This window comes from Cervus canadensis, chromosome 28, assembly GCF_019320065.1.
Source record: "Cervus canadensis isolate Bull #8, Minnesota chromosome 28, ASM1932006v1, whole genome shotgun sequence".
NCBI classification, from domain to species: domain Eukaryota; kingdom Metazoa; phylum Chordata; class Mammalia; order Artiodactyla; family Cervidae; genus Cervus; species Cervus canadensis.
The window spans coordinates 21,712,022-21,739,385 of record NC_057413.1 but is presented as its reverse complement, the minus strand read 5'-3'; the positions used below and the strand labels follow the sequence as shown (position 1 = coordinate 21,739,385).

Here is a 27,364-nt window from a genome sequence, read left to right as displayed (position 1 = left end):
CTGTTGATTGGCACTTAAGTTGTTTCCATATTGTGGCTACTGTGAATAACACTGCAATGAAAATGGGAGTGCAGATATAATTTTGAGTTCTGTTTTCATTCCTTTCGATATATACCCAGTAGTGGGATTGCTGGATCATATGTTACTTCTATTTTGAATGTTTAAGGAACTCTTATACTTTTAAAAATAATGGTTTATACCAGTTTACATTGCTACTAGTAGTGCAAAGGGTTCCCTTTTCTCTATATCCTTACCATCACATGTTATTTGGGTTGGCTTTTTATTTATTATTATTATTTTTAAAGAACTATTGCTATATTTTTATTTATTTGGCTATGCTGGGTCTTAGTTGTGGCATGCAGATCTTTAGTTGTGGCACATGAACTCTTTGGTTGCGGCATGTGGGATCTAGTTCCCTGACCAGGGCTTGAACCCCGAGACCCCTGCATTGGGAGCACAGAGTCTTAGCCATTGGACCACCAGGGAATTCCTGTGTTGGCTTTTTAATAATAGCCATTTTGACAGGTATGAGGCGATATTTCATTATGGTTTTAATTTGCATTCTCCTAATGACTAGTGATGTTGGGCATCTTTTCATGTACCTTTGGCCATTTGTATATATTCTTTGGAAAAATATCTGTTCAGGTACTCAGTCCATTTTAAAATTGGATAATTGTTTTTTTGCAATTGAGTGTATGAGTTGCTTATATATCTTATATATTGACCTCTTAGTAGATATATGTTTTACAAAGATTTTCTCCTATTTCATAGGTTGTCTTTGCATTTTTTTTTAAACTGTGCTTTTGGTGTCATATCCAAAAAACCATTTGTTTCCCACTATGTTTTCTTCTGGGAGTTTTATGGTCAGGTCATGAAATTTCAGTCTTCAATCCTTCTTTGAGTTAATGATTGTGAGAGGTGTAATACTTTGAGTTAAGTATTGTGAGAGGTCTAGTTTCATTTGTTTGCATGTGGCTATCCAGTTGTCCCAGCATCATTTATTGAAGAGACTGTCCTTTGGTTATTGCATGGTTTTGGCTCCTTTATTGTAAATTAATTATCTGTATATGTATGAATTTATTTCTAGGCTTTCCATTCTTGTTCCATTGACCTATGTGTCTGTTTTTAATTCCAATACCATACAGTTTTGATTACTGTGGCTTTGTAGTATAGTTTAATATCAGGAAGTGCTGTGCCTCCTAGTTTGTTCTTTCAAGATTGGTTTGGCTATTTAGATTCTTTATGGTTCCACACAAATGTTGGATTGTTTCTTCTATTCTGTGAAAAATGCCATTGGAATTTTGATAGGGATTGTATTGAATCTGTAGATTACCTTGGGCGGTAGTATGGGTATTTTAACAATATTAGTTCTTATGGTCTATCCTTGAGAATATTCATGGGTGTTTGAGAGGAATATGTGTTCTGCTATTCTTGGATAAAATGTTTTGTAAATGTTAAGTCCATCTGGTTTAGTGCATAGTTTAAGTCCAATTTACACACAGAGAGTTGAGGGTGAGGTTTGAGGTACTCCTAGATATATTTTTTCTTTTTGCTAATGGATTCAAAAAAGACTAAGTTCATCCCTGTCAATTGCTTCTGATCCTCTTCCCATATGAGATTCCTAATGGTTTATATAAAAGGAATAATAGTCATATAGAACTAATTACAATAGTTACTATATATTGAGAACTTTAATTACAGACTATACTAACACTGTATGAAATATTTTTCTTAATCTTCTGTGTGGCAATGAATAGAACTACTCAAAAGTGATCCTGAGATCTCACTCTAGGTTGCCTAGGAAAGGAGTTAGCTAGAACTGAGGTTTCTCTCTCTTCCTGGAGAGAAGGGGTGCACTTAAACTCAGTTTTCCGTTGGACCAGTGCCTTACACTCCCTAACAGGATAGGCTTCAACTTTCCAGGTATTCATGGTTTTCAGGTGCCAGGCAGCTGGCCTTCCTCAAACAGTTGGCATCTAAACCCAGACTGCCTGGCAGCCAAGTAGTCTTGATGTCTCACTAAGAAGTAGAATTCAAGTTTACCTTTTGAGAAGGTAGAGGAGTTGTGTCAGGACTAGAACAGCTTGACCCTGGTGCTGACTCACCTCTCCCTGAGATTATGAGAGGGTGGAAGTACTTTGCCTCTTGTTCCTGACTCTTGGTTTCCTGTGTTTCCCCAATAAGTCTTGTTCTTTGGTTCTCACTGTGTGATGTTGCAGTATTTATCCTAATGCCTTCTGCACCACATTCTTGCAGCAAATTTATGAATTAGAGATGCTGGGGATATCGAGAGGATGTGGGTAGAGTTTGCCATCTTCTTGGAAAAGAGTGTAATTAATTATAAAACTTTGTGTGTGTGTGTGTGTGTGTGTGTGTGTGTGTGTGTGTGTGTGTGTGTGTGTGTGTGTGTGTGTGTGTGTGTGTGTGTGTGTGTGTGTGTGTGTGTGTCTGGAGAGCTGGGTATAGATTGGAGGATTGGTTGATGAAGGAAAAATTGTCCGACCCTATGAAGATGGGGATCCAGAACGAAAAAGAGAGCAAAGTGATCCGGGCCTCAAGAACCTCATGCCGAAGCAAATTCGGCCAGAGTTAATGGGCTGCAGGTCCTCTGATGAAGATGGGTGAATTTCAAACTGGAAAATCTGGAAACAAAAATCTGCCACTAAGGGAGACTGAAGGCCGGGCTCACTGGTACAGAATTGTTATGAAAAAGCAAAGGGGAGAGTCAGTTTCCTTATAAGAACCAATGTGACCTCCTTAGTTCTTTTTAATTTTTATTTTACTTTACAATATTGTATGGCAAAACCTCCTTAGCTCTTATTAGAATGTCAGTGTTTATATCTTGAAGGACCGTTTTTCATAGCACCACCTTGTGGCAGTAAGCCGAAATGCCAGTAGTGAACTTAGCTACCAGTCCTTTCCTGGTCGGGTGTGCGAACGGATATAAACTCATTTTGGGAATTTCAGGTTTGGAGATCGTTCTGGGGGGAAAGGCCGCGCAAAATGGAGACAACGTTCTGTTAATATTGCAATTGGGGGCTGATGAATAAATTGCAAAATAATGACAATAAAGAAAAGCAATGGGCCATATTTAAGTTCATGAAATGTTTCTTACCAGCAGGACAGCAAGGATGGAAACTTTTCTTTTGATATTTTGGTTGGCGCACAAGAACTTAAAACCCATCATTTTCATGTGGCTACTGTGAATGTGCACTTAAAATATTAGATAAACATGCGTTAAAGTTATGTTATTCTTTGATGTTATTTCCTTTGATGATACTACTGTATCTTAAAAAAATTACAAATTCTCTTGAATCCTCAACTCCAAAGAAAAACCTGTATTTTTCTAGACTAGTGGTAATAATTAGTGTCTTCTTCAAGAAGTATCTGCTGTTTCTGAAAACTGTCAAATAGCTAATATTATTCTCTCAGAAAGGAATTGTTTTTCCTAACAAAGGTTTGCTTTTGTTTAACAGAACTGAAAGTACAGGTGAGAAATAGCCTAATGTCAGTTTTTCCCAAATATTTGATACTTCAGGCAGATGGTGGATTCATTTGCACTTGAAATGACATAGCAGTGGCATTGTTGATGGGAGGACTTTCATTTGCAGAGATGATTTTCAGTCTCTGAAATGATCAACTTGTAGAGATGTTTAATTTATTCTCCAGCATAGAGATCCCCAGATTTTGAATGTATTTACCAGTAAAATAAAGTAAAAATGGGATTAAACATGATTACTAAATTTTTGTTTTGTCAAGCAAGAGCATCAAAACCTTCCCCCCAAATTACCATCTACTACTGCGAGTTGGTGATGGGCAGGGAAGTCTGGTGAGCAGCAGTCCATGGGGTCGCAAAGAATCGGACACGACTGAGTGACTGAACTGAACTGACCACTATAATTCAAGAAAAGAAATCACATTATAAAGCGAAAGTGCAAGCAGATAGTGTTAAATAAGGAATAGCCTTTTTTATTGACTTCAGTATAAATGGTCAACTTATAGTTGTTGTTTATTCGCTAAGTTGTGTTTGACTCTTTTTGACCCCATAGACTGTAGCCTGCCAGACTTTCTGTCCATGGGATTTCTGAGGCAAGAATACTGGAGTGGGTTGCCATTTCCTTTTCCACAGGATCTTCCTGACCCAGGGATCCAACCTGTGTCTCCTGCATTGGCAGGCGGATTCTTTCCCACTGAGCCACCAGGGAAGCCCCAGTGTAGTAGCCCTCTGCTCTGTTAAAACTTGAGGCAGAAGGTGGACTGGGTGTTGGTGAGCTGTTAGTCTTCACCACAAAGTGTCCTCTGGCAAAACCAGGTGAATGAAAGAGTGTTATTTCTAATATAAGTGATATGTCTGGGAAGAAAAAAAATCAGTACAATCTTATCTATAATAGATGCTTATTAATAATATTTCCTCAATCTTTTGTACATTGCTATACTTACCACATTTCATATTATTTATCTGTAGTCCCTGATTAATATTGAAGCTTTTAAATGTATGAATTACATTTTATTTATGTATCTTTATTTATCTGTCTCCTTATCATCTATCCCTACTTCCTATTTATTTACAGAGTCAGTATCTAGTACAATTCTTGGTACATGGTAAACACCCAAGAAGTGCTCTTTGAATAAATGTACTGATTGCTCTTCTGTTGGGAAAGGTCAATATTATTTCTTTAACTCTCTACACTCTGGTTTTTCAATTTAATTCATGACTTTGCTGGCCATTTTTTTAAATCCACAATATTCTCTTTATTGCACTCTTTACATCTTTGTTTCTTAAAGTGTATATCAGAGGGTTAAGGCTGGGTGTGACAATTGTGTAAAAGAGAGTAAGGAACTTCCCCTCATCTTGTGAGGTGCTAGTTTGTGGCTTCATGTACATATAAATGATTGTTCCATAAAACAGAGATACTACTGTGAGATGGGAACCACATGTATTAAGGATCTTTTGCCACCTTACTGCTGACTTGATCCTCATGACAGCTTGAGTGATAACTCCATATGAGATAAGAATTAGTGACAGAGGTACCAGAAGAAATACCACTCCAAGAGCAAAGACAACAACTTCAATTACTTTTGAATAGACACAAGCCATCTTGATCAATGCTGGCATCTCACAGAAAAAATTATCCACCTCCCGGTGCCCACATCTTGGCAACTTCAAAGTCAAAGAGCAAAGAATTAAGGCACTGCCAAGACCACCTAACCAGGCAATCAACACCATCTTCTGGCAAAGCTCAGGGTGCATTATTACTGTGTAGTGAAGAGGTTGACAGACAGCAGCATAGCGGTCATAAGCCATCACAGCCAAGAGAAGGCATTCTGTGGCTCCCAAGTCAAGGGCAAAGAAGAATTGGAGCACACACCCTCCATATGTAATAGACTTTTTTGGACCCCACAGATTTACCAGCATCTGGGGGATAATGCTAGTTGTGTAACAGAGGTCCAAAAAAGACAAATTGGATAAGAAGAAATACATGGGCGTATGGAGCTGGGTGTCTAGGTAAGATACAAGAATGATAGTTGTGTTTCCTACCAGTGTAATAATATAGAAGATGAAGGCAACCACAGAGATGATGTGTTCCAATTGGGGCCGATCGGAAAAGCCCAGAAGGATGAAGTCTGTTCTGGAACTTCCATTGCTGGTTCCCATTGCTCCTTTTGCGAAACTGGGAGGCTATACCATGGTAAGAAAAAATAGTGTCAGCCTTAGGTAGAACTAAAAACCTCTGAAGTTTTTCATGAATATCCAAAGGCCACTTATTTGCATGCTTTCTCCCATTTTGGAACACCTCTTAACATATCTGCTGTGTTCCTTTCCCCAAATCTCTACATATTTAATCATATCAAGTGTAGTTTTATTTTTTATTTTTGCCATGCCATGTGGCTCCCAGGACCTTAGTTCCTTAACGAAGGATCTAGCCTGGTACCCCAACAGTTAAAATGTGGATCCTAACCACTGGGCCACCAGAGAATTCCCCAGAATGCTTCTAAAGATAATTTTTGACCACTGAGTCACACAAATATTTTTCTTACAAAGCTGTTGAGCTTAAGGTAAAAGTTAAATGACATTTTCCTGGGGTAAGCTCTACCATTTGCTAACAATCACTTTCCATATTCACTTACAAAAGTCTATATCTCAACCTTTGTAAGTATAATAATAATTATCATCACAACCAGCATCCTCTTCCACTTATTCCTGCTTTTCAACATTACACTGTTGTTTGCATTAATTTTGATGTTCTTTACTGTCCTGCCTTTTTTTTGTGCAATATGTTTTTGGTGCCAGGAAAAAAAATCCTTTTTATTAACCTTTATTTACTTGCACAGATGCTATAGATTTCTTTGAACACCTTTATGAATCTTATTACACGATCTCAGCAGTCTTATTGATTTGTTGCAGAGTTAAAAGTTGAACTAATTCCAGAAGGCTTTGGTCCCCACATACACATGGTAGCAATCTGCGTTAGCTCCTATTTACCTGTCCCTTCAGCAAAATTAACAAGGCAGTTAATTGAAACAAAAAGTTTATTAAACAATCAATGAGTTGTTTTTCCCCATGGAATTTACTAATTACATGAGCTTATCCTCTGGTTGCTTTGGAACTCTATAGGTAAAACTATCACCTAGTTTCAACTCTAAAAGAATACAGATTAGGGATATAATTATATCAGTCTTACTTTGTCTGGATATGTATCATATCATTAAACAGATGGAATGTCTAATTACTGAGTTAGTTTATGAATTTTTTTTTCTTTTTTTTTCTTAGGTCTTAATATTTTTATTATTGTCTTGCTAAAAGTTTCCATGAACTATTGCATAAGGCTTTTATATTATAACATTGATACTTTTGACAGGAAGCAATGAAGACCCAACTCAAAATGCCCCCAAACAATAAAAGATTTAGAATCTCACATAATGAAAAATGCACTACGGAGAGAAGTTTCAGGACTCGTCAATTGAGGTGCTCAACAATCTAGCAAGGACCCAGGGTCTTTACGAGTTTATGAATTTTTTAATGTATATAATCTCAGACCGTGAACTTCAGTCGTAAATGTATACTTTGCATTTATAGTGTCTTTGGGTCAAGGAATAATAACCTATTTGTTACAGTTATAGTAAGATAAGGTAAAGATAAATTACCTACAGTATATCATTGTTATAAGCATTTTAGTTAGAACGTTATATATTATAATCATGATGAAAGAACTATTATTATTAAGTAGTATGAAATAGAGGTGTAGTTTTTCTCAATATAAAATGGAAATTTAATTTAATTATGAGTGTCCAGTTTCTATGGAGTAGATGTCAGACTAAGTTAGGCATATTGCTTAAGAGCACCAGTTCTTGACTCAGAGTGCTTGGGATCAAATTCCAGCTTCACCACTTAGAAGCAATGTGTCCTTGGGCAATTTATTTAACCTGTCTGTATACTAGGTTCTCTATGTATTATGTAAAGGGAGATTGTGAAGGTTAATATTTGTGAAGGCACTTGGAAGTGAATCCTTCTGTGGAAGGATTTCCAATGAAAGGCAGAAAGCCTTCATTCACGTTTAATTCTAAAAATGAAAAGCTATATTCACCTACCCCCAAATAATTGTTACTCTATTTATCCCTTATTTCCTTTGTTTTTCATGCTGTTGATTCACCATGTGGTCTATAACTAAACTGGAATGCTTAAATATTTTTTTGGCATGATTTTTTTAGGTGCACAATCATACTTATGTACACAAAATTACTTTCAAACACAGTGTACAGATTGAACCAATAAGCTTCAGAAGGAGGAGAGGACTTGGTTTCTACGATGACTTGATTACAGAATGCACTTGGCTTGTGTTGACCACTTCAGGTTGGGATAGTGTTGGAAATTAAAAGGCCACAGAATTTTAGAGTTGAAATGAACCTCGGGCACCATGAATCCAGCCTTCTATCCTGCACAGGAAATCCTTCCACAGGAGGATTCACTTCCACTCCTGCTGTCATAAATTCAGTGACAGGAAAGTCATTTGCACATGAAGCAACCTCTTTCCTTTAATCAGTGTCTCTTACTTACTTATGTTGAGCTCAAAGATGCCTTGTATAACATCCAGGTACTGGCTCTTTTTCTTTTTTCTGGAAATAAATACAGAATGAGTCAATTTGACATGGTTTTATAAAGGTAGTTTTATTATAAAATAAAACATATATACAGAAAGAAAAATAAAAGGTTGGTGGGCTAAGGTGAATATTTTTGTCATTGACACCCAGGTCAAGAAACAGAATGCTGCCAGCCACCCCAGGAGCTTCTCTTTGTGCCTCATTCCAGTCATAAACCCTTCTCTGTCCTTGAAAGTATCCACTATCTTGATGTTCATAGTAACCACCTCCTTGTATTTTACTAGTTTAATTACTCAAATGTGCATCTGTAGACACTATTGTTTAATTTGGTTCATTAAGAATTTCTATATGTCTTTTAAGTCTCTTTTAATATTAGAATCTATTGTTAAATATACAGTTACATTTATGTTCCCAGACCAAGTGCATAAGTCACTGAACAATCTTTAACTACTATGCTCTTCTGGCTGCTGTCCATTGGATGCACCATGGTTTATCAAATGCCTCAGAATAGTGAGTTTAGAGGTAAACACAGTGCACCAGGTGTGCTACACTGTTGAAGAGAATGGTGACAGTCTATGATTTATACAAGCTTTCTAAAATGTACCCAGTTTTAGCAGGTGGAAAACATTACAGTCTTTATTTAAGGTTTGGATTATATAAGTCCCCTTGTTAGAAGTGCTATCAAGACAAGGAGTTATACTTTATGTAATTTACTCTTGTGAACCCAAATATAAGACTTCATTTTATGCTTTTTAATATTTTGGTTTAAGCCTTGAAGTCTCAAAATTTAGATATCATTTTAAATTTAAAAGTCAATATGATATAAGAAAGAGACTTAGAACATGAGTTGAAGAAATAGATGTTAAAAAGAGGCATGCTATATTTTAATTAAAACTCACTTTCATTTTTCATAGTATGAACTTCAGTTTCTAATAATGAGGCATAACTTTACATTTTACTTTCTTCAGTGAAATCTAAGACATATTTAAACATAACCAGACATATTTAAACATAACTTGAGGGTACACAATGATATGGAGATAAAACTAGATACATAAAATTTCATAGTTGTCTAAAATTTTATAAAAAAATAAAAAGATATTAAATGGATCTTTTGTAACTGTAAAGTAAGATGTACATTGCTGTAACCATACAAAGCCAAAGCAGAAAAATACAATATAAAAGTAGTTAAGACCCCCGACTCAGTCAGACCATCAGTGATGGTATTAGAACACCCTTCAGCTACTTTCTCACTGTGTGAACTGAGGCAAACTAATTATCTTCTTTAAGCCAGAGTTTCCTCATCTGTAAAATAGTTATTCTAGAGCACCTGCTTCATAGAATGGTTTGTGAGGATAATTAAATGATATATTACATATTAACTGTTTAGTAAGATGCTCAGCATAGAGAGCATTTACTAAGTTAAAATATTCACTAACTGCTCTTGTTGAAATTTAATATAATCTTCACTCCTGAGAGGGAATTAGTATATTAGGGTTTATTTTTGTCTCACATATCTGTCACATATTTGCTTTCATGTTAGACTGAGATCTAACATCTGTGCTACCTAGGATCTGTTTTCTACTCCATGTCTTCTGTTGGAGATAGCAGGGCATACTTACCGGAAGAAAAAAATATTAGAATGTAATTATGCTTTCATGAGGGTAGAATTCACAGTTGTCATGCTCTTATGTAGTCCATATGTACTTCTGTGCACACTTTGATGATCCTTCATTTCATTGATAATTCAGAAAAATTGTGTGGCAAGTCACTGAGTCTATGAAATATTGGAATAGCCACCAGTTTCTTATACTATTAATAACATGACAATCACATTCATATTTAAATACAAAAGCTGAACTGAGATTAAATAGATGTCTTCATCTAATGTGGATTGGAGAAAAGCTAGATGTGGGATTGGTTGAAGAGTTGATGAATTAGGTTTTGTTAAATGTATTTTTGATAATATGTTTGTAGTCTTTTAGTGTATACTCTTGTTAAATGCATTTTAGATTGATTTTTGCCTAATTAAACAAAGAGAGTGCTATATTGGTCTACGTGTACTATAAGAATTGTAATGATGTAGCAGGGAAATAAATATTTGTGTGCAATTTTAAACACTACTATGTGGATGTGATTTAGACCTTGGGGACTGGTGCCCCACGGAGGTGATTAACCAATCTTTGACTATGGTCAGAATCTTATCCAAACAACAATTTTACAAAAATTTCCCTTAAGACATTGGCATCTATCTTTTCATTTCTATTTAGATTTCTTCCATGGAAATTAATTTTAGAGGTAAATTTATGTATTGTATTAATTTACTATTGAATATTATAAATATAATGTAAACCATATTTATTAAAATAACACATTTAATTGAAATTTGGTTTATTCAATGGTAAGATATCCGTGTAGTTGGAGAAATATGGGCAATTATTGTGTCCATAGGAAATAAAATATTTGATTAAAAAATCATGGAATAATTAAAATTCTAGGTTCATGAGCCATATAATCATTGTTTCATTTTCAATAAATTAAAGATAATACTGTGAATACATTTCAGCCTGCCATTCTCTTCAAGAGCTTAGAGCTCTATAGCTTAGAGCTGCCTATATGGCTTTACACTGTCCAGTCTGTGTTCCTGCCTAACTCCCAGGGGAATCACGGTCTTGAATTTTGTGTTCATCACGTACTTATATTAGGATATAATTTATACATTGATACACTCCCCTACATATGTGCAGAATGTCTAAATAGCTTGTATTTTTTCTATGTTCAACTTTGCAGAATTTGTCTATTAGTTCTTAGAGCTTTTTTTATTAGGTGTTAAGGATTTTCTATATCAAAGATCATGTCATCTTCAGAGACAGTTTGACTTCTCACTTTCTGATTTGGATGCTTTTCATTTCTTTTCCTTTTCTAGGACTTCCCAACCATATTGAATGGAAGTGGCAAGAGTGGTCATCATTGTCTTGCTCTTGATATTAGAGGAAAAGCTTACAACCTTGTACTACTGAGTATGGTGTTTGCTCTGGGCTTGTCATATATGAGTCAATGTCTTTACTAGTAATTGGTCTGTTAGATTTTCTACCAATATTTCTTTCTAATTCAGTCTTGGTAGGTTGTATGTTTTTAGAAATTAACCGTTTCTTCTAAGTAGTCCAATTTATTGGTATAGTCTTTTTTGATCCTATCTATTTTGTGTGGTAGCAGTTGTAATGTCTCTTAAATGATTTTATTTATTTTTGTCCTCTATATTTTTTGCTGATGGAGCCTGCAATGCATGTAGTAGGAATTGCATCTTTTTGTTGCCCTCCAAGAGCCCAAGCTGCTGCTTTTCAGGCTCTTCCTTCCTCATGGTCACCATTCCCCATGAGTCTTGCAGCACATCTCAGCATACTGAATACCGTGAGAAAGAAGTCGGTTTGTTTGTCAGTGTCTTTGTTGCATAGCTAGGGAAGCCGGTTGCTCACTCAGGTACTCTCACGTTCTCCCAGTGGAGAAATCACAGGCTAAGGATGTCTCCATTGGCGCTGAGCTGTGACACCTTGGAGGAGAGGTGGTAGGTAGTAAAGTAAAACTGTTCTTCTTAACCTCATCAGTGTGTCCATCTTGTATTTGTCTCTGCTCCAATGATGTGCTGGTACTTCTCACTGGACTCCCAGGGTTTCAGAAAGGCAGTGTTGTCTGTTGGTGATTGCACAGATCATCCTGAATATGCAGGAACCTTAGACTATGGCTTGCTTTTCTAATTCCTTAGTGGTGTCTTTGGAAGAGACAAAACTTTAATTTTAAAAAGTTCAACACACGAATTTTTCTTCTATGATTAGTCTTTACCTACTCAAAGCTTATGAAGATATTTCTGTATATTTTATTCTAGAAGCTTTGTAATTTTAGCTTTTATTTTTAGTCAGTGATTCATTTCAAGTTAAAGTTTTCTTATGGTGTGAGGTAGAAGTTGAACTTCAGTATTTTCCATAGAATATCCAGTAAGTTCAACACCATTCATTAAAAGATTATATTTTCCTTATTAAATTTCAACACCTTTGCAAAAAGTCAGTTGACCCTATACATCAATTTCTGAGCTCTCTATTGACCTATTTGTCTATGCTTAGGCCAATACTGCACTGTCCTGATTGCTGCAGTTTTATTGTAAATCTAGGAATCAGGTGGTGTCATTCCTCCAGTTTTGTTCTTCTAAGAAGATTTGGGGATAGTGTAGGTTTTTGCATTTCCATGTCAGTTTTACATGGTGAATTTCTTAAAAAAAACTGGTTGATGTATTGGTTTCCTATTGTTGCTGTTACAAACTACCAAAAACTTAGTGGCTTTAAATAACACGAATTTATTATTTTACATTTTTGGAGATTGGAAGTTCAAAATGGATATCTCTGAGAAAACCACCAGGTGTTGGTAGGGTTGCATTATTTTCTGGAGGCTCTAGGAAGAATTCATTTTCTTGCATTTTCCAGTTTCTAGGGGCTGCCATGGTCATTGGTGTATCGATTCTTTCCCTCTTCAAGCTAGGGATGGCCAGTCTAGCCTTTCTCACATTGACCACTCTGACATTGACTCTTCTGCATCCTTTTTCATTCATTTAAGGATGCCTGTGGTTGTATTGGGTCCATCCATATAGTTCAGAACACTCTATTTTAAGGTTTCTGATTAGCAGCCGTAATTCCATCTGAAACTTTAACTCTTTCTTACTGCATCACATAATAGATTCACAAGTTCAAAGGGATAGAATGAGGACCTCTCTGGGGGAGCCATTATTCTTCCTACTTAGTTGGAGATGTTTTGAATCTGGAGATCAGTTTGGGGAAAATTGACATTATGACAATATTATGTCTTCCAATCCATGAACATGGTCTAGCTCCATATTTATTTAGGCCTTCTTTGAGTTCTCTTAGTGATGTTTAGTAGTTTTCAAAGTAGAGGTCTTGTACATCATTCATTTAAATTATTCTGTTTCAAATGCTATTGTAACTGCCATTATTTTACACTTTCAACTTTCAATTGTTTATTGCTCATATAGAAATAGAATTCAGTTTAAATTTTCACCTTGCATCGAGCCACCATTCAACTTCACTTATTAATTCTTGTTACAGTCTCTACTACAGTTTTAAATTGAATGTGTGTTTACCTTGTTCCTGAATTCAGGAGGAAAATATTCATTATTTCATTATTAAACATAGTGGTAGTTCAAGCTGTTTTTGGTGACTAGTCTTTACTAAATTAATTAAGGACACTGAAACAGAAAATCTGGCTGATACTTCCATCCAATCTGCATCTTGACAACCATTAATCTAGAGATGAAATACTGGTATCTTTACATCTTCACTTTCTAGAAAAGAACACTGCAGAGAATGGTCTCTACCTGCCTCCCCCTTTAAATTCTTACATGAATATATCTAATAGTTTTCACTTTTTAGCCCTTATAGTACAGGAAACCAGACAGTGGGACGCTAAAGTGGATTCTGAGTATGAATCAACAATATATTTCACATACTGGTAAAAATTTTTCTTTAGTCTATTGGTTCTTGGATATTTGACACTTTCATTGATCTTTTGCTTGACTGCATTAATTCTGAAAAATTTAAGAAATTACATGAATTGTCTACTATCTGAGCTATTTCATATCAGAAAAGTTCTGTTTCTTTCATATATAAGAGACAATTTACTTGGACATAGGATTATTTTCTAGTGAGTTTTTTTTATTGCAGACTTTCAGTGGGCATTTCACCGCCCATACTTAAAGTGTCTTTTTTACAGTTTTTAAAATTTATTTATTTATTTATTTATTTATTTTTTAAGTTTTCAAAGATATCTGCTTTTCTATTTAGATTGACCATGATATAATTCCAAACAGAACATTCTCATGCTATTAAAAACAATCTCATGCAATAAATGCAACTTTAAAAGTCCCACACTAATAATGACATTTGGTATTATAGAAGGCAGGATTATTTAGATTTTTAAAAAAAATGATCACGATAGAATACAAGTTGGATTTTCAAACAGGACTTCCGCTGTGGTACAAAATGCTGAATTTTGGTCTACAGTTTTGTCGATGCAAACACTTTTTAAAGATATACACCATGTTTTCCTAATTGGGATTTTGAAACAATAAGCATAATTCTTAAACAGATTACAACAACATTTGCTCAAAGAACCAGCTCTGTTTGCCAAGAACTTTTTCTTTTCAGTCCAGTTGGAGGGATTTCCATAGAAAATTCTGGAACAGCAGTTTCGAGCATGATTCAAAATTTCTTACTTCCCTCCCTTGTTTTTTTACTTTTTCTTTATGTTGTAAAGACAACTGAGCACAGAAAAATGTGTTTGTTTTTTTTTTTTAAAGACAGCTCTTAATAAATTAAGTTTCCTGATTTGAATGGTAATGTTGTGTTTGCCTTTCTTTCTGGCAGACTATGTAATGTTTCTGGAGTTACAAATTCAAACAAATGAGCCAACTAGAGCATTCCAGCATTCAAGTCACAGTTTTGGATAAAATCCTATTTATTCTGGATGATGCTCAATTCCACACATACTTCAGGGAAGAAACATCCATAAGAAGGACATCCAAAAATGTTATGTTACCAAACGCTAACATGTGACTGTGTTCTGTCGGTCAGTACTGTTCACAGCTACAAGTACAAAGGCAGAGGGTCTCAGGTGCTGAGAGCAGTCATTCATAACCATCATCTTCGAGATTTCCAAGCTGTTCGAGAATAAGGAGTAGTCCTTTTTTTATCTGGTGGCTTGAAGTAGGAATAAACAGGCGCTGCTGGATACTCTGCATCAGGGTTTTCTGCCATCATTTTCAACTTTGCTTCCATGGCTTTGATCTTTGCAGTGACACTTAGGTTAGACTGCGCAGGCTCAGTGCTTGAGGACGGCTCAAGACTAATTGGAAGGATCTTATCATTCTTGTTATGATCGTATCTCTTCACTTGAGCATGTGCCCAGCGCACCACCAGCTTCTTAGACAGGTCCAGCTTGCCATTGAGACACTGGATGGCCTGTTCTGCTTCCTGCTTAGTCTCAAAGTTGACGAAACAGTACCCTCGAGGCTGTCCCTCCAGGGCACCTGACTTGTGGAAGAGGAAGTCGAACTGCTTCACCGTGCCAAACTTCTGCAGCAGCCTGAGGAGATGGTATTCTGTGATTTTGGGGTCCAAGTTGCCAATCCATAACCGGTGCCCTTCCTGTAGGGAGCCCTCTGAAAGGATGGATGCATTCTCCAGGGGAAGAGGTTTGGTTTCTGCATCCATCAATCCCTATGAAATACTCGCGATCTCGGCGTCGTCCCCTCTGTTCATGCCCCCGAAGCAGGTCCCGACTCCGCGGCCCGAGGGCCCTCTCAAGGCGTATACACCTCAACGCCGCAAGCTGCCAGGCCGCCCGTGACGCACTACGCCTGCCTCATTTATTTTTATTAGTTGGAGGCTAATTACTTTACAATATTGTAGTGGGTTTTGTCATACATTGACATGAATCAGCCATGGAGTTACATGTATTCCCCATCCCGATCCCCCCTCCCACCTCCCTCTCCACTCGATTCCTCTGGGTCTTCCCAGTGCACCGGGCCCAAGCACTTGTCTCATGCATCCCACCTGGGCTGGTATCTGTTTCACTATAGATAATATACATGTTTCAATGCTGTTCTCTCAAAACATCCCACCCTCGCCTTCTCCCACAGAGTCCAAAAGTCTGTTCTGTACTTCTGTGTCTCTTTTTCTGTTTTGCATATAGGGTTATCATTACCATCTTTCTAAATTCCATATATATGTGTTAGTATGCTGTAATGTTCTTTATCTTTCTGGCTTACTTCACTCTGTATAATGGGCTCCAGTTTCATCCATCTCATTAGAACTGATTCAAATGAATTCTTTTTAATGGCTGAGTAATATTCCATGGTGTATATGTACCACAGCTTCCTTATCCATTCATCTGCTGATGGGCATCTAGGTTGCTTCCATGTCTGGCTATTATAAACAGTGCTGCGAAGAACATTGAGGTGCACGTGTCTCTTTCAGATCTGGTTTCCTCAGTGTGTATGCCCAGACGTGGGATTGCTGGGTCATATGGCAGGTCTATTTCCAGTTTTTTAAGAAATCTCCACACTGTTTTCCATAGCGGCTGTACTAGTTTGCATTCCCACCAACAATGTAAGAGGGTTCCCTTTTCTCCACACCCTCTCCAGCATTTATTGCTTGTAGACTTTTGGATAGCAGCCATCCTGACTGGCGTGTAATGGTACCTCATTGTGGTTTTGATTTGCATTTCTCTAATAATGAGTGATGTTGAGCACCTTTTCATGTGTTTGTTAGCCATCTGTATGTCTTCTTTGGAGAAATGTCTGTTTAGTTCTTTGGCCCATTTTTTGATTGGGTCACTTATTTTTCTGGAATTGAGCTTCAGGAGTTGCTTGTATATTTTTGAGATTAATCCTTTGTCTGTTGCTTCATATGCCATTATTTTCTCCCAATCTGAGGGCTGTCTTTTCACCTTGCTTATAGTTTCCTTTGTTGTGCAAAAGCTTTTAAGTTTCATTAGGTCCCATTTGTTTATTTTTGCTTTTATTTCCAATATTCTGGGAGGTGGGTCATAGAGGATCTTGCTGTGATTTATGTTGGAGAGTGTTTTGCCTATGTTCTCTTCTAGGAGTTTTATAGTTTCTGTTCTTACATTTAGATCTTTAATCCATTTTGAGTTTATTTTGTGTATGGTGTTAGAAAGTGTTCTAGTTTCATTCTTTTACAAGTGGTTGACCAGTAAAGATGTTACTTTCAACATCTTTGCTTCCATCAGAGTCACTATATCTATTTCTTTCTTTGCACTTGCAATTTTGGCACTACACTACAAGATGTTAACCCACAAAAATATAAAGAGTACATTAAATGATGGATTGACCCAAATTTCTGAACAGCCTATTCTAGATTTTCTAATTTTATAGGGCACTTGTTTTCAATCTTGGCTGAGCACTAGTCTTTAGGCAAATATAATTCATTTCTGTGGGAGGTGGCATAGCTGTTGGCTTAAAAAAATCCTATAGATGATTCCATTATATATCATCTTTTAAAAATGACATCAGAATAAATCTTGCTATGAGAAAATGAATTTGTTGATAAAATGGTTTTACCTTCTTAGAGACACCTTTTTCTCTTAAACATAAGTACAGGAGATTCTCAGATTATAATTTCCTGATTTTTCAACCATTGATCTATACATTTAATTATAGATCAGCAGTTAGCATATCGAAAACCTACTGTGTAGCATGAAATTTAAAAAAATTTCTTCCAAGTTAGGAAAATTGTTTATTGATTCATCTAATGATATTTCATTGGAAAAATCCCTGATGCTGGGAGGGATTGGGGGCAGGAGGAGAAGGGGATGACAGAGGATGAGATGGTTGGATGGCATCACCAACTTAATGGACATGGGTTTGAGTAAACTCCAGAAGTTGGTGATGGACAGGGAGGCCTGGCGTGCTGTGATTCATGGGGTCACAAAGAGTTGGACACGACTGAGTGACTGAACTGAACTGAATGATATTTCTGTAAAATCTGTCAGCAGATTTTTGTTCTCTGCTGTATCTCCAGTATCTATTTTAGTAGTGACAAAATGTAGGGACCAACTTAATATTTGTTGAAGACTGCAATTGCATACTTTCTAGTATTAAAATAATTATATACAGATGACTAATAAGCACATGAAAAGATGCTCAACATCACTCATCATCAGAGAAATGCAAATCAAAACCACAGTGAGCTACCATCTCACGCTGGTCAGAATGGCTGCTATGAAAAAAGTCTACAAACAATAAATGCTGGAGAGGGTGCGGAGAAAAGGGAACCGTCTTACACTGTTGGTGGGAATGCAAACTAGTACAGCTGCTATGGAGAACGCTTTGGAGATTCCTTAAAAAACTGGAAATAGAACTGCCATATGACCCAGCAATCCCACTGCTGGGCATACACACTGAGGAAACCAGAATTGAAAGAGGCACATGTACCCCAATGTTCATTGCAGCACTGTTTATAATAGCCAAGACCTGGAAGCAACCTAGATGTCCATGGGCAGTCGAATGGATTAGAAAGCTGTGGAATATACACAGTGGAATATTACTCAGCTATTAAAAAGAATGCATTTGAATCAGTTCTAATGAGGTGGATGAAACTGGAACCTATTATACAGAGTGAAGTAAGTAAAAAAGAAAAACACCAATACAGTATATTAACGCATATATATGGAATTTAGAAAGACGGTAATGACGACCCTATATGCGAGACAGCAAAAGAGACACAGAGATAAAGAACAGACTTTTGGACTCTGTGGGAGAAGGCGAGGGTGGGATGATTTGAGAGAAATGCTTTGAAACATGTATATTATCATATGTGAAGTAGATCACCAGTCCAGGTTTGATGCATGAGGCCAGACACTCAGGGCCAGTGCACAGGGATGACCCTGAGGGATGGGATTGGGAGGGAGGTGGGAGGGGGTTCAGGATGGGGGACACATGTACACCCATGGCTGATTCATGTCAATGTATGGCAAAAACCACTACAATATTGTAAAGTAATTAGCCTCCAATTAAAGTAAATAAATTAATTAAAAAATATAGAAAATATTCACTGAAAGATAGGCAAATCTCTGCATATACTGCAAAGATAGACAAGAATATAATCTTTTTTCAATGGGCTTGATATTGGACAAAGCGTTTATATGTGTGTTTGACTTGCAGTAACTATTACTCTATAAAATCCATCACTATTCAAGTATTGAGTATCACAGCATCTTCAAATTTAATCTATTTATGATATGGTTTTTGTTCAACAAATGAGGGAAAGTGCAGTTGGTAAAGAATCCACCTGCAATGCAGGAGACCCCAGGTCGATCCCTGGGCTGAGAAGGACCCCTGGAGAAGGGAAAGGCTACCCACTTCAGTATTCTGGCCTGGAGAATTCCACAGACTGTATAATCCATGGGGTCGCAAAGAGTTGGACACGACTGAATGACTTTCACTTCACTCAGTTATTTAAGAAAATTATTTATTTATTTATTTGGCTACATTGGGCAGCTTGTGGGATCCTAGTCCCCCAACCAGGGATCGAACCCACACCCACAGCAATGAAAGTGCAGACTCTTAACCACTGGCCTGCCAGGGAATTTCAAGAATGATTTTAAATGAAACCAATCATAGTCAAGATGACATTTCATCTTCCCTTTATGTTTGTGAATCTCTGAATTTGAAAAATGTATGTTTAGATTATAGTCTTATAAAAAGAGAGATGTTGAAAGAATTAATCACTTATCTGCTGTGTGAAGAACCTTAATATCTGTTTTCCACTCTGGCTTTCTTAGTCCACCACTCCTCAAGTTGCAATGATTAGTTTAGTTAGTAGGGTTGCTTTTATTTGGAACATTAAGTCACTGTGGATTTCCTGGTCTGAACCAGCCACTATAAACTGCCTGGGTGGTTAATTAGATCCAATCAGAGAAAAATATGGAGATGATCTTAGGAAAAGGGACTATGGAATAAAAGCTATTATATTGTGTTCTGTCTTTCCACCCTGAGAATAGTTGAGTTTAGCAATTATGTTTTTATTGGGCATATTTTAGGTATTTGTTAAACTTACAAAAAGAGAAGTGTGATGGGTAAAAGATAGTTCATGTGTATGATATCTAAGAAAGTTGGTAACTTGATTTCTAGGTATTTTTAAGGCCCTGAGGATTGGTGACCCACAAAAGTAATTAAACATCATTATGATGCAGGTCAAGGTGAGGCATTCAGAAATTTCCTAGGATGTGTTCTGCAAAAGCCTGGCATAGTCTGTTTATCTCATCTTGTCCTTCATTAAAAAAAAAAAAATCATCTAAATGAATGCTGAAAAGTTAATCCAGAAGAAAAATTTGAATACTGAAAGATTTATGATCACAGGAAATTTGAAAAATAATTTCAATTAATTTATGTACTTGTTGCTGAGAGGAATAATAGTCAAAAGACTTGCAAAGGAACAAATATAATACATTACTGTAAAATTCTGAATGAGAAGAGCAATGGAAATATGGCTTCAAGAAGAAATTTCCAACTGTTGAAGAGCTTGTTAATATATTCCAAAAAGATTTTTAAGACTTTTAAAAACCTTTTATTACATATACTCTCTAACATGTACAAAAATAGAGTGAAAAATACTATGACCCCATGGATCCATCATCTAGTTTTAAAAATTATCATCATATGGCTGTCTTGTGGTATGTTAAGAGAACCCCACAATATTATCATATTAAGTGAATTGATTAATCAATATTTTTGTTTTATTTAAAAATTTTTATTTTTTGAGGTAACATTGGCTTATAACATATGTTTCATGTGTACCATATTACATTTTGACTTTTATATACACTACAAAAGTGTAATTTCTATTCATCATACAGTTGATACCACTTTACCCATTTTACCTTTCCCTTCTGGTAACCACCACTCTATTCTCTGTATCTATGTGTCTATTTTTGTTTGGTTTGGTTTCTTCATTTATTTTTATTTATTTATTCATTTTTTACTCCACATATGTGGAAATCTTACAGTATAGGTTTTTCAACATTTGACTTATTTTACTTAGCCTTACACCTTTAAGGTCCATTCATATTGTTGCAAGTGGCAAGATTTCATCTTTTTTATGGCTAAGTAGTATTCAGTCATATATTTATACATTTTCTTTATCCATTCATCCCTTGTTTGTGTATCTTGACTATTGTAAATAATGCTGTAATGAACAGAGGGGTGCATATATCTTCTCAAATTACTATTTTAATATTCACAGATAAATATTCAGAAGTTGAATAGCTGAATCATATGGTATTTCTATTCTTAATTTTAAAAGGAATCTCCATACTGTTTTCCATAGTGGCTGTACCAATTTATATTCTCACCAACAATATATGGGGGTTTCCTTTTCTCCGCATCCTCTCCAATACTTGTTACTTATGGCCTTTTCGATAATATGCACACTAATGGCTATGAGATGATATCTCATTGTGGTCTTTATTTGCATTTCTTTGATAACTAGTGATGTTAAACATCTTTTCTTGTACCTATTGGCCATCTGTTTGTCTTCTTTGGAAAAATGTCTATTCAGATACTCTGACCTTTTAAAAAAATTTTTATTTATTTTCATTGGAGGCTAATTACTTTATAATATTGTGGTGGTTTTTCCCAAACATTGACATGGATCAGCCATGAGTGCACGTGTCCCTCCATCCTGAACCCACCTCCCATCTCCTTCCCCATCCCTCTCTCTTGTCCCAGAGCACCAGCTTTGAGTGCCCTGCTTCATGGATCAAACTTGCACTGGTACTCTGACAATTTTTTAATCAGGTTTTTTTGTTGTTGAGTTGTATGAGTTCTTTATATATTTTGCATATATATATATGATTTGCAAAAATCTTCCATTTGCCAGGTTGTCTTTTACTTTAGTTGATTTCCTTTGCTGTGCAGAATCTTTTTGGTTTGATGTAGTCCCATTTTGCTTTCACTTTTGTTTTCCTTGCCTGAGGTCACGTATCCAGAAAAATATTGCTAAGACCAATGTTACAGAATATATTGCCTATGCTTTCTTCTAGTAGTTTTATGATTTCTGGTGTTACGTTGACTCTTTAAGTCATTTTGAGTTGATTTTTTTATATGGTGTAAGATAGTGATCTAGTTTCTTTCTTTGCATGTTGATGTGCGGTTTTCCCAACAACATTTATTTTTTAAATTAAAAAAATATTTATTCATTTATTTATTGAAGTATAGTTGATTTACAATGTTTTGTTAGTTTCTGGTATACAGAAAAGCAATTTAGAATATATATATATACACACACACACATACATATTCTTTTCCATTATGTTTTATTACAGAATATTGAAAATAGTTCTCTGTGCTATACAGTAGGACCTTGTTGTTTATCTGTTTTATATATACTAGTTTCTTTCTGCTACTTCCAAACTTGTAGTTTATCCCTCTCCCATTCCCTTTCCCCTTTGGTAGCCAAAGTTTGTTTTCTTTGTCTGTGAGTCTGTTTCTGTTTTGTAAATAAGTTCATCTGTATCTTGTTTTAGCTTTCACATATAAGTACTATTTTATGGAGTTCATCTTTTTCTGTCTGACTTTGCTTATTATGGTAATCTCTAGGTTTATCCATGTTGTTGCAAATGGTATCATTTCATTCTTTTTTATGGCTGAGTGCCCGGCACCATTTATTGAAGAGATTATCTTTTTTATTTGAGATTTTTATTATTTCTTGAGGTAGGTCTATATTGCCATAAACTTCCCTCTCAAAACTACTTTTGCTGTATCCCAGTGGTTTTGACATGTCATATTTTCATTTTTGTGTGTCTTCAAATATTTTTTGCTTTCTTCTTTGATTTCTTTATTGATCAGGTAGTTGTTCAGTAGCATGTTTTTCAGTCTCCACATATTTGTGTGATATTTTCAGCTTTCTTCTTGTAGTTGTTTCCAGTTTCATACCATTATGATCACAAAAGATGCTTGATATGATTTCAGTCTTCTTAATTTATTGAGACTTGTGTCACAGCATATGGTCTATTCTTAAGCATTTTCCATGTACACCTGAAAAGAATGTGTATTATTCTGAATTTGGATTAAATGTTCTGTATAAATCTATTGAATCAACAGGTCTAACATTTCATTTAAGGCTGCCCTTTCCCTATTTTCTTTCATCTGGATGATCTACCCATGGCTTAAGTGGGATGTTAATGTTCCCTACTATTATTGTAGTCCTATCAATTTCTCCCTTTAAGTCTGTTAATAATTGCCTTTTGTATTTTGGTGTTGCTATGTTAGGTTCATATATATAAGTAACTATCATGTCTTCTTGTAAATTGTCCCCTTTATCATTCTATAATGTTGATCTCTGTCTCTTGGTTTTTTTTTTTTTTTTGCCTGAAGTCTATTTTATCTGATGTCATATTTATGGCTGCATTGCTTTCTTTTGGCTGCCATTTGCTTACAGTATCGTCCTTCATCCCTTCACTTTGAGTCTATATTTGTCTTTAGGGCTGAGGTGAATCTCCTGGAGGCATCATATAGTTAGGTCCTATTTTTTAATCCCTCAAGATGCTCTGTGTCTTTTGATTGGTGAATTCAATCCATTTATATTTAGGGTGATTACTGATACATGAGGATTCAGTACTGCTGTTTTATTTTTTATTTTCTGCTTGCTCTGTATCTCTATTGCTTATTTTTCCCTTATGTTTCTGCCTGCCATTTTGGTTTACTTTTTTTTCCTCTTGTTAAATGTAATGGGTGGGGTGGCCAGACTATATAAATCAGGATCACATAGTTTACATTTATGTACTGGTGAACTTTTTTATAGGCTAGTGAACTGTTTTTGAAGGTAACTCTAAAACATGTAGTAGATGGACAATAAGAACACTGACAATATCCTATATCATATTAAATATATTTTATGTGAGTCATCACGTTGTTCTGCCTGGGAAAGTAAAATTATCTAGTGACTCCTTTCTTTCTACAGTTCAAGAATCATGAAGTGACAGAGGAGGAAATACTATGTATTTAGATTGATTAAAATTTTAAATTATGGAGTCTGTTAGAGAAAGGTATTGCATAGAAAATATCAAAGTTTAATTCAAAAGTATCACAATAGTTTCATAATAAGTTTCATAATATATATAAAACTAAAAAGCTATATCAAGATAAGTGAAGATATTTATTCATTGTGTGAAACTCTACTACATACAAATTTACAAATCTATATTTCTAAAAAAATCACATAAATTCTACTGTCTGCTGATCTCCCCAAAAGCCTAACTAATCTCAAACTAACCATACTCTTCTTTCCATTGGGATGGATAATCATGAACAAAATGTTTTATAAATGAATAAGAAGTGAATATGACTGTGTTGTCATCTTTAAAATAATTTTTTGGTGTCTTCTCACTTCCTCTTATCATTATAAAGATGTAACAGACTTAAAAAACAGAGGTCTTTTACTCATGCTGTTGATGATCAAATTTCATTGAAGAAAAGTGAATTGTTTCAAGTGGTGCTTATGACAAATTACTACCTTGTAGATTGCACTGTCTGCACAAAAGAAGTATATATGTTTGAATGGCATCATAAGAGATTTAATGCAGAAAACCATTAGCATATTATTATTTTGTATACAACTCATAACATATATGAAGCTATTCATTCAGGTCTGTATTTCTGAAGATCTAAGCATTAGCATTGAAAATACATAGCTAGATAACCAGGACAGTTTTTAATGGGGCTTCAGTTCAGTTCAGTTGTCGTCTCAGTCATGTCCAACTGTTTGTGACCCCAATAAATTAAATGCATTCAAGTTTATGTTTACAAGCAAAAATAAAATTTCTATGACTTGTTTTTCTTGAAGATATGCCAAAGATTAGAGGCATAAAGGGCTTTTTAAATGGCTCAGTGGTTAAAAAAATCTGCCTGCCAGGGTTCGAAATCCTTGGGTTGGGAAGATCCCCTGGAATAGGAAAAAGCAACCCACTTCAGTGTTCCTGCCTGGAGAATTCCATGGACACAGGAGCCTGCCAGACTGCAGTCTGTGGGGTTGCAAAGAGTCGATGTGACTGAGCATGCATATAGAGGTGTGAAAGAGCTAAGTAGGATGGTTGTAATATTGTTTGTATCCAAAAAATGTTTGTATACAAAAATTATTTTATTAATTGACCTTCGTGATCTAGGAATTACTTGCCTCACTAAAAATGAAAGGCAACTAGAAAATATTTTATTGCCTTATCCACACTAATTTTTTTCCTATGACTTCCAGTTTCTCCTTTATTTTGTAGGTTTGTGGTCAACTCTCATCAGCTTCTTCAGTGCGTCCTTCATGTCCTTATTCCTTAAGGTATAAATGAGAGGGTTGAGACTTGGAGTGATGATAGTGTAAAAGAGGGTGAGGAACTTACCCTGGTCCTTGGAGGCATTGTTACCTGGTTGCAGGTACATGTAAATAATAGTTCCATAGAAGATGGACACTATGGTGAGATGAGATCCACAGGTATTAACTGCTTTTCTCTGGCCTGCTTTTGACTTCATTCTCAGCACAGCTCTGGCAATGTAGCCATAGGATATAAGAATAAGGATGAGTGGTGTAAGCACAATAACAATGCCTAAAGCAAAAACAGACATTTCAACTGCTGTGGTGTCTATGCAAGCTATCTTGACCATAGCTGGCAACTCACACAAGAAATGATCCAGAAGGTTGTTTCCACATCTAGGCAAATTCAGGGTGAGTGTACATAATACCACAGAATTGGCCAGACTAATACTCCAGACTATGATAACCATCTTGAGGCATACATGTGGGTTCATGATGACCAAATAATGCAAGGGCTTACAAATAGCTGTAAAACGATCATAGGACATAACAGCGAGGAGAAGGCACTCAATGGAGCCAAACCACATGTAAACATAGAGCTGAATGACACAGCCCACATAGCTGATGGTCTTATCATGTCCCCACAAGTTAACCAGCATCTGGGGGACGATGCTGGTTGTGAAACATAGATCTAGGAGAGATAAACTCCGGAGGAAAAAGTACATTGGTGTGTGGAGATGGGAATCCAGGAGAGATGCAAGAATGATGGCTGTGTTACCGACCAAGGTAATTAAGTAGAAGAGAGTGACAACTCCTGACAGGACCATCTCCAGTTTGGGATGGTCAGAGAAGCCAAGCAGAATGAAGCCACGTAGAGAAGTATAATTTCTTTGGTCCATAATCCTTCAGTGTCAAATCCAAGAGACGAGCAGGTGGAGAAGGTGAAGGAAGATGAGGATGAATGGGAGGAGGAGGAAGAAAAGGAGAAGGGAAAGGAAGAGGAGAAACTTGTCAACAAAGACTATCTGAATAATTTAAAGAAATATACAACTAAACAAAGGTAGCAAGTTTATGTTACTAGTAAAAATTACAGCCAAGTAATCTGATATTTGTTGTAGGTTCTTTCATGGTGATGAGTTTAATATATTTTTATATTAAACTTAGGGAGTTTTACTAAGGGTCTGAATTTTCTCATGTGTAAATTTGAAACTTTGGAATAGATTTGCTCCTATGCTTATTTATAATTTTCATTGACTATGTACAGTGAACATGCTCTTTTACTTGGTCAGTGAATTCACCTATATGATATAATTATTTGGCTAATGTTAGAACGAGGAAGAATATTCCTTTTTTTGCATATCCTGGTGAATAGCACCTTTGGTCTTCCAGTTCGTTATGCAGGAGATCTGGCATTTATCCTTGGCACGTTTATCTCTCTCATCCCCAATACCTAACATCACCAGAACTTGTAAGTTTTAATGCAAAAATATATTTTAATTGTCCTCTCACTCTAAAAACTTACATGATCAGTGCCCTAGTCCAAATCACTGTCATCTATATTCTAGATTCTGGCAATAATCTTTATTCCTTACATCTAGTTTTATGCCTTTACATTTTTACAAGATTAAGTAAAATCACATTATCCATGTGCCCAAACCTAGCCAGTCATTTTCCATGACATTTAGGAAATATTCTAATTTTTTAAGATGGCCTAGATGAACTTGCACAAGGCCTCATTCTCATTTCACAGATCACTTTACACATATTAACTACTAGCCTTCTCTCACTTTGACAAGTCAGATTCATTCCTGTCTAAAGCCCTGGGAACCCTTCTCCTTTTCTGGACTCCTATTTATTCTGCAAGTTCTGCTCACTCTTTTAACTACCTCCTGAATGTTCATTGTTTAAAGAGGGATTGCCTGAACTCATAATCTTTTTTTGTTTGATATCTTATATCAAGTACAGAGAGATTTACAGAGGGCCAGTGTAGCGTGGAGTATGACAGCATAGGCAGAGAGATTTTGTTTATATTTCTGCAAATTATTTAGCTGTGCAATCTCAGACAAGTTACATCACACTTCTGGGCTCAGTTTTCTCATCTGTAAAAATGGGGACAAAAATCATTTGGAGTTGAGGTGAAGACTGAATGAGTGTAAAGTTCTTAGAACAATGCTTGGAATGTAGGATGTCTCAATGATCATTAGTTACTACAGTTATTCTAAGAAGAAATTATAATCATGCACCATGTGGGTAAATGTTTAACAACTCCCCCCATCTACACTGTGGTCTATAATACCTAATGCATTTCACCTAAGTATGTATATGTTTATATATATGTATATCCCCTTATATATGCATAATTTTTGAATAAAAATGTTCAC

At 35.9% G+C, this 27,364-nt stretch overlaps 3 protein-coding genes across 4 annotated transcripts; all 3 read right to left on the bottom strand.

Moving 5' to 3' along the window:
• Nucleotides 1–4,732: 4,732 nt before the first annotated feature.
• On the bottom strand, nt 4,733–5,656 carry LOC122429429 (putative olfactory receptor 2W6). Its single transcript, XM_043449721.1, has one exon. The coding sequence runs from the start codon at nt 5,654–5,656 to the stop codon at nt 4,733–4,735; it is 924 nt and encodes a 307-aa protein (XP_043305656.1).
• Nucleotides 5,657–14,571: 8,915 nt separating this feature from the next.
• Nucleotides 14,572–15,535, bottom strand: LOC122429433 (probable RNA-binding protein 18). Of its 2 annotated transcripts, XM_043449730.1 has the most exons (2): nt 15,135–15,535; nt 14,572–15,047 (listed from the first exon to the last, which is right to left on the bottom strand). In XM_043449730.1, exons 1-2 carry the CDS (start codon nt 15,372–15,374, stop codon nt 14,802–14,804), a joined length of 486 nt encoding a protein of 161 aa, XP_043305665.1. In that variant the 5' UTR covers nt 15,375–15,535; the 3' UTR covers nt 14,572–14,801. The 2 variants fall into 2 exon arrangements, with proteins under 2 accessions (XP_043305665.1, XP_043305664.1); XM_043449729.1 differs by having other exon boundaries at nt 14,572–15,530.
• A 9,405-nt stretch (nt 15,536–24,940) lies between these two features.
• Nucleotides 24,941–25,882, bottom strand: LOC122429416 (olfactory receptor 2W1). The gene has a single exon (XM_043449711.1). The coding sequence runs from the start codon at nt 25,880–25,882 to the stop codon at nt 24,941–24,943; it is 942 nt and encodes a 313-aa protein (XP_043305646.1).
• Nucleotides 25,883–27,364: the final 1,482 nt, after the last annotated feature.